The sequence below is a fragment of the Diceros bicornis genome, chromosome 5 (genome assembly GCF_020826845.1).
Source record: "Diceros bicornis minor isolate mBicDic1 chromosome 5, mDicBic1.mat.cur, whole genome shotgun sequence".
Lineage (NCBI taxonomy): Eukaryota > Metazoa > Chordata > Mammalia > Perissodactyla > Rhinocerotidae > Diceros > Diceros bicornis.
The window spans coordinates 33,491,426-33,504,562 of NC_080744.1; the positions used below are offsets into that span (position 1 = coordinate 33,491,426).

At 38.9% G+C, this 13,137-nt stretch overlaps 1 protein-coding gene across 5 annotated transcripts; it reads right to left on the minus strand.

The window, feature by feature from the left end:
* Positions 1-1,163: 1,163 nt before the first annotated feature.
* Positions 1,164-10,180, minus strand: ZNF770 (zinc finger protein 770). 5 transcript variants are annotated; one of them, XM_058541170.1, is made up of 3 exons: positions 10,069-10,180; positions 8,362-8,511; positions 1,164-5,696 (listed from the first exon to the last, which is right to left on the minus strand). In XM_058541170.1, the coding sequence occupies exon 3, from the start codon at positions 5,638-5,640 to the stop codon at positions 3,559-3,561; it is 2,082 nt and encodes a 693-aa protein (XP_058397153.1). In that variant the 5' UTR covers positions 5,641-5,696; positions 8,362-8,511; positions 10,069-10,180; the 3' UTR covers positions 1,164-3,558. The 5 variants fall into 5 exon arrangements, with proteins under 5 accessions (XP_058397153.1, XP_058397154.1, XP_058397155.1 ...); XM_058541171.1 differs by having other exon boundaries at positions 9,771-10,180; XM_058541172.1 differs by having other exon boundaries at positions 9,693-10,180.
* Positions 10,181-13,137: the final 2,957 nt, after the last annotated feature.

Genomic DNA, 13,137 nt, shown 5'->3' on the forward strand with positions numbered 1-13,137 from the left:
ATGTAGTTTAGCTCAGTTGTTCTCAAAGTGTAGTCTCAACACAGCAATGACAATTAACCTGTATAAATGCAAATTCTCAAGCCCAACCCCAGACGCACTGAATCAGAAACCGACGGTGCAGCTCAGCAATCTATGCTTTTAACAAGACCTCTAGATGATTCCAGTGTACATTAAAGTTTGAAAACCATTGACTAACAGTGATAATAGTTATGAACAAACAGCAGTGGAAGCAGAGGACGAAGTGATGGGGTAAATCAGGAAGTCTTCCAGAGGAAGTAATATTTAAGCTCAAACTTCAAAGAATGAACAGAAGTTTGCCAATGTAGATGCAAAATATTACATGTTCCATTTTCTGTTTAATAATACCATTGTACCACTTTTCTTTTTCAGTTCTCTTTTTTTTTTTTCTCTTAGTGCACATAGGATTCCAGCAGCTAGGCCTGAAATTCTAAGCCCTTCTAACCGGCAATAGGAGAAATTTCAAGATAGGAATGAAATGTTTCCCTTCCCTGCTTCTAAAAAAACAGATATTCTGCATCATAAAACAGTTCTTGCAAATGTTATTTCTAACAACGGATTCTTGTAAGACACCCAGACTTCAAAGGCTGTTGCTATGTCTTAAAAATGTCTATAATTCTAATCGGTTACCTTACATAACATGTAAATTCAAATCTGTTTTCTACAAGTCAGTTTTAAACACTTTAGTTTTCTCCTATAATCATCAAAGAAAAAAAAAACTGATCAACTAAATTTCTTCTTTGAACAGAGTGTGAGAGTCTATATCTAATTTAAATTAATACTATGTAGACAAGATAGGGGCAAGAAGAATAACAAGAATATGCATTAAAGGAACTAATTCTATATTTTTTAAGTACAAATCTGCAGAGGAAGGCCAAAGAGGAGGAAAAATGGGTAAGTAGGTAGATCATGTGACATGCAATCCTTTTGTAGGTGATCAGGAGCTCTCAAAGGAATGAAGTATGAACGAGGAAGTAAATGATTAAATATCCATGTTAGAAGTTCAGTGTAGAAGGTGGATTGGAGTAGGCCCAGGGAAGTGTTTGGCAATCTGTACCTTTTTCCAGAATTACGTGATTTTCCTTTTTTTTTAAAAAAAAGCAAACCGTGTAATTTGAAACTTTATTTTAAAAATAGTCTGAAGTTAGAATTTTTCAAGAATCTTAACCACCACCTACTTTCCTTCAACATACACACATTTTGTCCTAAAATTGTAGGCCCTGTTGCAGTACGAAACGAGAAACAATAATCCCACTAACTCAGCCAGTCAAACAACTTCAGTAAATAATCATGCTACAGCCTGGGATCACCCAAACAAAAAAATCTTCTAATTCTCTTTAAAGATATTTATAAAGTTTATTTTTTCAGAAAACCAAAGTAATTGATTCAACAATACTAACAGTTCTAGCATGCAGCAAACCATCATTTAACACCTAACATTAAATCTTCTTATCATGGATGTATACAGTTTCTTTTCATTCCTGTAAAGTTTCCACAAGCAGCTTGCAGTGATAATAAAAGTAAATAAGGATTTTGTTACAGGTACTTCAAATAGCACTACAGTACATCTTTGACAAAATTTTTACAATATTCCAACTTTCAATATGAAACAGCTTAAAAAGGCATGGGCCAAAAAAAAAGTATAGTAGTATCACTTAGGCAAATAGTCTATTAATCATAGAAGCACAAGACTGTGAGGACTCTCCCTGTTTGGGTTGGAAAAGGAGTATATGAGACATTTACTTCAAATAAAATTACATAAATAGCTTAGGAAAATCCCAAAATACATAACTTCAGACATAGGAAGGAAAAAATTCCTTGAGTCTTTATTCTGGAAAATATGAACTAGTTATTCTTGCTTTTATGTAATAGGTGTGTTCTTGAAAATTTTTGTGTAAAGCAAATGCTGTAAACTATCATCTTGCTTGCACTGGAGGAACATATCTCAAGGAAACCTCAGAGAAATTATTCTTTAAAACATATGATTCTCCTGCACATTGGTACATCATGGGCATGTTATCCATACTGTTGTGTTTCATCTCTGTAAACTAAATCTAGTTTGTCAAAATTCACTTGTGAAAGAAGCAGACCAACCTCCCCTCTCTGCCCCCCAACAAAGATAGTTCTTAGAGTATGTTGCAAAACTTAAATTCTTCATTTATCCAGTCTCAATAAAGGGCTTGTTACCATATTTAAGTGTGCTACGATAAATCCCCACCTGTTCTTTTCACTTTAGAAAGATAATGGTTCTTTTCTTTTATTGCTAGGAAATGTCATTTCTAAAGATTTTATAAAAAATGGCAAATTTGACAGACAAGATTTGTAAATCTTTTATAGTTTAAGATTAAATATTTCCCAAATCATGACAGTACTGTTTAGAAGAATGATACCCTCAATTCTACAAGCATTTTATTCCTATATAGGGATAATTACCTTACTAATTAAAACAAGTTACAAAGGATCAAAATAACATTCTTTAGCATTAGAGTCCTTCAAAAAACATAGAGGAATAAAAACTAGAACTAGACTTAGTCATTGCCATTTGATCAAACTTAACAGAAAAGACTTAGTTAAGTCATAGGACCACTCAAAGAGGCATTAAAAGTTTTACTAAAGTAAATGTAAGTCTTGCGGAAATCAGATCTATAAGTGAGTCTTCAATCTACAACTACTGCTGTCAATCATTAATAAGCAACTAGATGAATTGCATTTATTCCTCTGAGAAGACAACACTGCATACATATCATCAAAAAGATTATGGCACTTGGACAATATTCCTCACAAGTAAACATGATAAATGTATAGAGGTGCATCCTAGCCTCTCTCCTACTTTTAAATTCTTTTGGGGAAGACAACAGCAGACTGGGCAAAAAACCAATTCTAATCACCTGTGGAAAAGGAGGTGATGCTACCACACAGTCCTAAGAATAGCTTGGGAAAGACCAATGAAAATAATGCCATGATCTTCTCATCCATTTTCACTTTTATTGCCTTAGTATTTATTAAGATTACAAGAAAAAATTTTGCAATGGAATTTGAGCCATAGGTGGACAAAATTATGCTTTCATGTGAAATGGGAAATAAATGAAATATAGTAGGGTTATTTGCTGCAGCCAAAAAAAAATTTTGCCTCTGTCTTTTGAGTATACCTAAAAGGAGATGGCAAGTCTTAAGGAATAACTCCTTTAAAAAGTGAACGAGGCTGAATTACTTGTACCACATCATGGACTTATAACATTTTCATTATGGCCAAAGCATATATTAAAATAAAATAAATGTTTACTGTATGGCATCAAATCATGTCCTTTCCTCTAAGAATTAACTTGGCTGTTCCTAAAATGTTATATTGATTTACTATGTATCTTACCTCTTACTATGCAAGACAAGCAACTGCTTATGAAATCATTCAACCTAATGCAGGCCTTTTGATAAAAATATATTTTACAGGCTTTAAGAACAAGAACACCAGAGAGACCACAAATGTGTTAGTGGTTCTGTCACTTCCGTAACTGAATTTAAGACAACCACTTTCTCTTGTGGTCATTCCTTAAAGTGAGTAAGTTGATGTCTCTTCCAGTGAGGAGCCTGTCTGAATGTTTTGCCACAAACTGAGCATTCAAATGGCTTCTGCCCTGCATGAATTAGATAGTGTCTTTCCAATTTAGATGGAGATCTAAAACTTTTAGAACAAACACTGCACTGGTAAAGAAGGCCATCATTCCTCTCACTACGCCCTGAATAGCTAAAACAATGACTATGATGGCTCTGCTCTGATTCCAGAAGTGCACCAGAGAGATAGGGCTGCCTGTTCCTATAGCGGGTACCAAGAATGAAATCCTCTGATTCTGCCTTAACTTTTATTTCTGATATTTGATCTGACTCTGACATCTCATATTTTTGAAAACCAAGAGTCTGACATTGTTGGGAAGCATTATAGGTAACATTATCACCTGGATGAATGAAAAGTCTGTTCAAATTTTCAAATTCTACTTGGCAAAGAGATCTTCTGTAAGGAATCTTATCAATATGAGTTAATTTATGTCTTTTTAAGTGAGCCGACTGTCTAAAAGATTTCCCACACACATTACAGCCAAAAGGCCTCTGTCCAGTATGAATTAAATAGTGTCTTTGTAGTTTGGATATAGAAGGAAACACTTTCTCACATTTGTCACAAGGACACATCTTATGTCCAGTATGTATGTTTTCACTTGGAACTGAAAAACCACACTGAAGCACTTCACAGTTATCAAAGAATTCCTCACCTGATGAACCATAGATAGATATGTCTTTATTGTTCACTGAATTATCCATAGTTAACATGTTTTCTGATGAAAGGACGCCTTTCAAGTTTTTTCCCATATTTTGGCTCTGGAGGTGCTTTTGCCAAGAAAACGGCAAAGTCAATGTTTTCTTCTTTTTATTGCCAACTGTCTTATACGTTCCATGTTTGCCAAGAGAACCCATAAACGTTCTCTGGGTTTGTTCAGGGCTCTGCTCACCAGAAATAAGATCAGAATTTTTCAAGAAACTGTTTTTAAATACTTTTTTCTCAGATCGAAAATTATCTAATTTCTTACCCCCAGCACGTTTAAGCTTAGCCAAGATTTTTTTAACAACAGTTTTATAGTTGTAGCTTCTTTTGAGCCTGCTTGGAATTTTGCCACCTCTGGCAGGAAAACACTTGTGTCCATTGAAAATCTGCTCCGATTCAAAACACTCTTCACACTCTGGACACTGAAAGGGGACAATATAAATAGAGTGGACATCAAGTTGATTATTCTCCTCGGATTCACCTATAACACCATTTTCAAAACCATCCTGCTTTGCATTTAATTTATTAGGCAGGGGACATGATTCTGGACTCTTCACCTTTAGTGAAAGAGTCTGAAAAGTCTTATTCCTGGTATGGATTTGTTTATGCTTCAGAAGTTTGCTTTGAATCTTAAACCCTTTTTGACAAAAACAACACTGAAAAGGTCTTTCTTCTGAATGTGTGAGTTGGTGGATTTTTAAATGAGTTGACTGTCGGAAAGATTTACTGCACAGGACACATTTAAAAGGCCTCTGACCAGTATGAATAAGTGCATGCCTATCAAGTTTTGATTGTGATGGAAACATCTTGCCGCAGATTGTACATGCATGAATATTCTTTCTTTTCTTTGTAGGACCGTATGTAGGATCAGACTTAGAGCACGGGTGTAATGCCCATCTCTCCTCTGTGGAAAAAGTATGATACATTCCGTACCCTGGCTTTTCTTGCTTGGCCTCCAACAATCTTCTGACCTGTTTAACATCATTCTGGTAGGTTTCATTATGAAGTTGTTGGTGCTTCACAAACGTCTTCAGATTTTTAAAGTGGCGTTGACAAATACTACATTTAAAAGGTAGATTATGAGTTAGTTGATGTCTCTCCAGATGAACTAGTTGCCTAAAGGTTTTATGGCACACATCACATTCAAATGGCTTTTGTCCAGTATGAATGAGATAATGCCTAGCTAATTTTGACGGTGTTTCAAAGTGCTTGAAGCAAATATTGCAAACATATGGCCTGTTTCTAGGTAGTTTGTTGGCTACTACACACTGTTGAATCTTTAGCATTTTTAAATTGTTTTCAGCCATCATATTCTTCAGTGATATACTCTGATCAGCTCTATAGTGTTCTTAAACTCCAGGGATGTCTAAAAATTAAAAATAAAAGTATGTTAATTTAAAAATTATTTATTCAACTACTCAGCCATAAAAAAAGACAAAATCGTCCCATTTGCAACAACATGGATGGGCCTGGAGCGTATTATGTTAAGTGAAATAAGCCAGAAAGAGAAAGACAAACACTGTATGATCTCACTCATATGTGGAATATAAACCAACATATGGACAGAGAAAACTGGACTGTGGTTACCAGGGCAGTGGGGGTGGGGGGTGGGCACAAGGGGTGAAGGGAGTCATATATGTGGTGATGGACAAACAAAAATGTACAACCCAAAATTTCACAATGTTAGAAACCATTAAAACATCAATAAAAAAAAATTATTTATTCATATGAAAAGAAATAATTTAAGTTGTCCTTTAGCTAAAGATATTAAGGGTAAAGGGTAATCTGGACTTTTCCTGTATTTAAAAGTAAGTTAATAACCATTTTAGATGAATAATTTAGAATCACAAAACTAATTTCACACATATAGAGAAATGATGCCTCTTTAAAAGAAATCTCTAATAATTTATATAATTTTAAGCTATATTTCTAATTAATTGAGATGATACATTAAAAGAGGATTGAATTGAATTTCTTAACATTAAATAGACCTTTTAATTCCAGTTTTCCTAGTTCACTATTAAGTAGATTTGTCAATATTTAGTAGCTTTGTCATTTTTAAAATATTGGGCTGGAAAGGTAAAGAGTGTAAGAATTAAAATATAATAGTAAAAATATGATATATTTGCCTTCAATTATAGCATACCATGGACATGATCTGAGAATGGAATGTTTCAGTTATGAAAGCTGGATTTCTTAGCCACATCATTAAAATTATTTACTCCCAATTACTTCTTTGGACCAACATGGACAACTGAAAGAAAATATCCCAGAAAACCTGGATTCTAGGCCTGGATTTGTCACTGTATGATGGCAGGAAGAAAGAAATACAGATTCCTCATCTCTAAAAGGAGGAAAATGCCTCCTGGCCTGCCTACCACACCAAGTTGTGAGAATCAATGGAGATAATGCATCTGAATGTGCCAGAAAACTGTGAAGTAATATATAAATACATATATAAAAATATAAATATATATAATAAGTTATAATTTATATAAATAATATATATTTATATACTACTTATATTTTAATATATATAATATATATAAGGTATTACTTAGCTCAACACTAATCAAATTTGCAAACTTTATCTTTATCTACTTACTATCATTTTTAGGGTTTCTAACTAAGAGATTAACATACTAACTAAATTTCTAGTTCTTTTTATTTCTCCTTTCCACTTTTTTGTGGAATTTCTAAAAGACAAGCACAGAGGCAATGAGGTCGACAAATTGCTACTTATATATTTATCTATGGCTCAGCAACTGCAAGTTGAGTAGGGTTCACTTTTCAGGCAATATAATAAAAGGGTCATTTTGGTCTCAGAGTTAATATAATGATAAAAATGCTTTCCACAATATACCTCTGTAGGACACATGCAAAAGTTTACCAGGGACTTTCACAACTATCCTACACCCTATCCTCTCCTATCAGAAAAGGCAATTTTCTTTTCATCTTTCTTCTACTACTGCATTTTCCTCATATAAGGGAGTCAGAGATTAAAAAAAAAAAAAAAAAAGCTGTTCTAACTCTCTCATTCTAATGCTGTATCTTCTAGTTGAGATCAGAGCGTTGATAAATCTACCAGAAACTCAGAACTACCAGTTCTTTTGTCAGCTGATTTGGCAAACATCCAACATAAATGCTATTTGCTATTTACTGTCTTCTCCTAGATGACACCTTAAACACAAAATCACAAACACACCTACTGTGATTCTCTTCAGCAATATAAGAAACAGAAAAAAAAAAAATCATTTATTGAGCAAATATCTTCTAGTTGCTTTATCACAGTGTTTTTCAAACTCTATGTCACTACCCGTTAATGGATTGTGAAATCAGATTAGTGGGTCAAGAGCAGCATTTTTGTTTAATAAAATAAAGTAGAGAATATCAGATTGCATAACATATAGTAAGGATAAATACTGTTTTGTGAAACTTCTGTAGGAAGAGGTAAAAAAGTTTGTGAAAGCTGTTCCTGGGATACCTCTTCACACAACACTAGACAGAGGAACTCACCATATTAATCACTTTATTCAAAGTGGCCAAGTAACCTATTAGGTAAGATTGGGGCCCACGGGATGAGACAGAATTACTACGGAAAGCTATAGTATCTGGCTTTCTATAACTGGCCCATATAACCCCAAAATATTTATCAAAAAAAAAATCTAACTAGAGGCCAAATGGAATATGCTACACAAATCTATGCAAAATAAAATAATGAGTGCAATCCATTTTATTAATTTACAAAATACACCATATAATCCAAATATCCATGTTGGCAACAATCAGCTGTTGGTGCTATTAATATGTTTTTCACAACAGACTTAGACAAATTTCAGGTGAACAACCTCCAAATCCCTAAACGTGCTAACACAGCAGCAGTTATGAGGCGTAAAATTTAAGTCATGAATCCAGTGAACTGCCACGAATTTGGCAATTTATATAATTCCTGTCAAGCAATGAGGTGTCAAGGTAGTCAATTAGGACAATGAGCCCAACTGGAAGTAATAATCAAGCCTTTATTCACTTACTGCGACAGTGCAAGCAAGAGGCAAAAGAAGTACTGGTTCCCAGCGGTCTATTAAAGAGAGCAGCACTAGGGGAGGGTCAGGTGGACGCAGTGCACACAACCATCTCCCTGCAGAGGAGGCCGGAACAAAAGGCTTCTGCTCTTTAGGTACCTGTGGGCAGGTGAGGAGGAATAAGGCCTAGGAGTGGAAAGGTCCTGAGTCAAGATGGAGAAAAGCATCTCAGTCAAGCCCCCTCGCCCCAATAAGGAGGTCTTGTGGAGATGCCTGGGAAGTACCTCAGCCAAGGTCCTCAGAATAGAGGTACCTGAGCCAGGAATGCAAGATAGTACGAGCACGGCTAGCAGGAGGGAAGGGGTGAGTCCTTGACTGCAACTCCCTCCAGAACACTACAAGGCACCGGCCACGCACAAGTCTGGTGTGGGGAGGGCAGCCTCCTCCCATGAGGCCAGCCAGGCAAAACCATGCAAGTGTCTATGGTCAGGCCTGAGAGGTCACACACAGCATTTTCACCTGCAGCAGGACTCCTCAATTCCTAGTGTATGTTTCTCCTTCCCTTTAACAGTTTCCGTGGCACACTCTTGAAAAATATCCCACACTAGAACCCCACACATGACCACCATCTCTGATTATAACAGGAATTGACTCCCTACAGCTCTTGTGCCAAAGAGTCTCTGGCTGATCACCTACCACTAGCACTAAGACTGGATACTCCTGTCACTTGCCTCCACACCATGTGGGAAAACACTTACTGGGAGCCCTGTATTGTTAGAACCGTAGGTGGCAAGCCCAGACCTCATCTGCTATTTATAAGTGACAGCTCAGGGATCCCCAACCCTCCAAGTGCAGCCCCACATGTACTTATACTGGGTGCACGCTAATTTGACAGAGCTCCGAATCGCACTTCAACTGATTCTCTATGCTCTCAATTTTTTGTCAGTAATATTTAAAAACACAAACCCAACGCGGTATATTTTTTCCTGTGATACCTGAAAATAAAAAATAATATAGCAAATCTCAGTGGTTCAACCCGAAGATTATCCCGACGACAGCAAGATACACTCCCTTGGAAGACCATAAAAACTGATCTCAAAGAATTCCAATGATGCTTCAAGGCTGAAAGCCTGCTGGTTTTCTAGTATCAACTAACACCGTTAAAACGAAGTGAGGATATTAACGAACGTGAAACGAACAAGGAACGCAAGAGCTGAGAGAAACTTGGACAACTTTCAGTTGGGGAATAACCTCTGGCGACATTAATCACAACCCTTCCCTCTTTGCAGCTTCTTTTGCCCCACTTCCCCCGGCCCACTCTCTTGGCCTTGAACCCTCACCTGTCCCTCCCAGGGGGGTGCAGGACAGAGGACCCTGACATCTGGCCTTCGCCCTAATCGCCCACAAGCAATAAGCACCTAGGGGTCGAGCCGAGGGCGGAGACTGCAAAATCCCACACCGGGAAAGGAAGAGCCAGGGTGAGAACTGCCTCGGCCGCAGTCAGGGGAGAAATGCCATCTGTGATGCGACCCACAGCAAGGGAATAGCATCCTCTCTGCGCCTCCCTCCCAGAGGGTCCCGCTCCCCGCGAGACGCAGTCAGGAGGCGCGGACGTGGGAAAGGGAAAGGAGCTGAGGTCGTGGCGTCCCCGTTCTGGGTCCCCGGGCACCCTGGAGGGATCGAGGCAGGCGTGGCCCTTCCCTGGGGTCGCTGCACCTCATAGCCGGGTTCCTGAAGTCCTCCTCACGCACCCGAGGCTGGCACGGGCACGGCAGCCTTCCATCTTAGGGCCCCGGCGCCGCGAAGACAGCCAGCACACGTCCGCAGGGCCGGCGCGGCGACGGGCTGAGCGCGCAGGCGCGGCGTTCGGGAGCGCCCAGGGACGCGGTCCGGCTGGAAACAGGCTACCCCCACCCCAGGGCCGCCCTCGCTTGGGCGCGGCCTGCTGGGCTCCGGGGAAAGGGGGTTCCAGAGGCGCGCCCCCAATCCCAGCGCCGCTCAGCTCGCAACGCAGTTGCGGGAGGGAAGAGAACAGAGGCGTGAAGAAGGGTGCATATTCCATCTCACTCCTAAACTTCGACGAGGGAACCCTTGTTGCCCTGACCAGTGGGCTTAGGGCCCGGCTGGAAACTGGGGGGCCCGCGTTCAGAGACCAGTGGGCTAGTCCTCACTATGGCAGAGGGCCAGTGACAAACAACGCCTTGGATTCGGGCCTTCTGTGCCAGCACTGCCCTTGGCACTCTGTACCTTGTCAGAATACAGCGTAGGGGTCAGGGACGTGGGCTTTGTGGACAGTCTTAACTGGGCTCCACTGCCCGCTCTACCAATGGTCTCCAGCAGCCGACTTCATTAGCTTCTGAGGCTTGTTCAGTCAGTGTATTTCGGTTGTCTGTCCACAAAGCTCTCTGGGCAACATCTTAATTTCAAGTTACCCTGACAATTAGATGAAATGGTTGTAAAGTGCTCAACATAATGGCTAGTGCATAGTAAACCCTCAAATGGCTGTTATCATTTATTAATGATATTTTTATATTAAGTATAACAACTTTATGAAGTTATAGGATCCCATTTTAAAATGAGGAGAGTGAGACACAGACGTTAAGGAATTAGCCGTCACACATCTGATAAACGATGGAGGTGGGATTTGAACATGGGTACTGTAATATAAGACCTGCACTTTTAATTCACTACTGCTTCCCAAATTAGAGAGAGCTCAACATTTTATGTAGACACAATTAAGGGTTAAATGTTGTAGAACAGTTACAGACTAGGATGGCACATTATTACTGAATATGATGCTTAGGTATGTACTGAAGATTTTAAGTACAAAAGACATTAGAGAAGAACTTATTGTGGATTTTTGCAGGTTCTGATTGTAACTGTCTCAGCTTGAGAGATGAGAACATGAGAACAAGTAACAAGCATATTTTTTTGACTGTAAATAACTTTTTGCATTACTTTTCAGGGACCATTGACAGCAAAAATTATTTCTAATGTTAGTATATGTTCCTCTATTTAAAAAGGGAGAAATAGGGCCATTGAAAAGTAAGTCTCTGTCTTCAGTATAGTAACATGAGGAAATGGCTAATAGGAAATAGGCTTTTACTTCTTATTTAGCAAACTTGGAGGAGTCACGTTGGGAAAGATTGAAGCCCCTATTTCCAACAGAAGCAGAGAATGAAAGAGGAAGGGGAAATCTTTAGGTGTCCTGAGTGCTAATCCCAGGGTGAGGATGCTGTTTGTTCAGATAACCCTTGGAGACTTGCTCCATTCTGCAGCTTCTCCTGGGAGCTCAGCTCAACCAAACCATGGAGACAATTGCATCCATCACTAGCCACGTGAATCCTTAGGAGAGGTATGCAGACCATAAGAGACTATTACCTGAGGTTGGGGACCAATGGAGGGTACATTAGCTGTAAAATAAATAGGCGTTTGCACCAAGATCCTGACTATGGAGCGTGGAACACAGATGGGACATGGATAAGCTATTCTCCAAGACCACGTACCCTACCTCATGACCTCCCCCATGTACCCTGAGAGCTATCTCAGGAGGCTTCTGGAAAAAAGGGGGAAATTACTGTGAATAAGAGTCATCAGGAAGATTTCGTTGAATAGGTGAGATTTGAAAAGGGACTTGGTAATAAGTACAATATGGATAAATAGAAATTGTAGGGGCAGGATAGAACATTGTAGGGGGAGATGGTATTAGTACAAGGAAAAGTAAAGGAATGGCATGGCATGCGTTTGGGTTGGTATCTTACCTCTGCAACTTACTTAGTGTGTCTTTAAAAGTTATTTAACCTTTCTGAACCTCAGTTTCCTCATCTTTAAAATGGGGATATGATCAATAATTCATTTGTTCAATGACATATCATGTACTAAGCACAAGGGATTCACTTCTAAGTTTATAAGTGAGGCCCTTGACTTCAGTATGGTTTTAAGCTCAGAACAACATACAGACAAAGGAGTATAATATGATGATATGTATGGGGCAGGAGTGGGAAGAAGGAAGATGAAACTCTGCCTGGGGGCTTCAAGTGGAGATGGTCTTTGAGCTGAGGCTTTAAAGATCCATCCATCCTACATATATTTTATTAAGTACTGGCTATGTGCCAAGCCCTGTTCTAGGTACTGGAAATAGGGTAGTGAACAAATTAAAAAGTCAAAAATCCCTGTCTTCATAGATTTTATATTTATAGTTGATATTTTATATATATGCCTACTGAGGGAGACAGACAATAAATTAAGTAAAATATATAACATATAATATGTGAAATATGGATAAGAACTGAGGAAAAAAAATAAGCACGGAGGGGGACTATGAAAATTTCAGAGGGAGGGCTCACTGATGTTTTAGTAGATGGCCAAGGATGACCTTACTGAGAAGTTCTGCAACTTTTGAGTTGAGACCTGATAGAAATGAGAGTGCCAGCCCTGCTCATTGATGCTCTACGTTTAGAGCACCTACTGCTCACTAGGCCCTTTGCAAGAAGCTGGGAAAGGCCTTAAATGCCTTGCGAAGATTTTCTTTTCGTCGTCTTCTCTCTTTTAATCCAGTAGGCAATGGAAAGTTATTGAGGAATTTTAATCACAGCTATGGCATGCTTAGATTTGTGTCTTAGAAAATTCACTCAGAAGTAATCTGGATAATGAAATGGAGGAGGTGAAATTAGAATAGCCACACTGTCAGCTGGGGCCTTCCTACTTGTGGAATATCTGGTTAACTTGAATGAAAATTCAATTCCGTGGCCTGTGACAGTCTCCATGATCCCTGTGAGTTCTTGC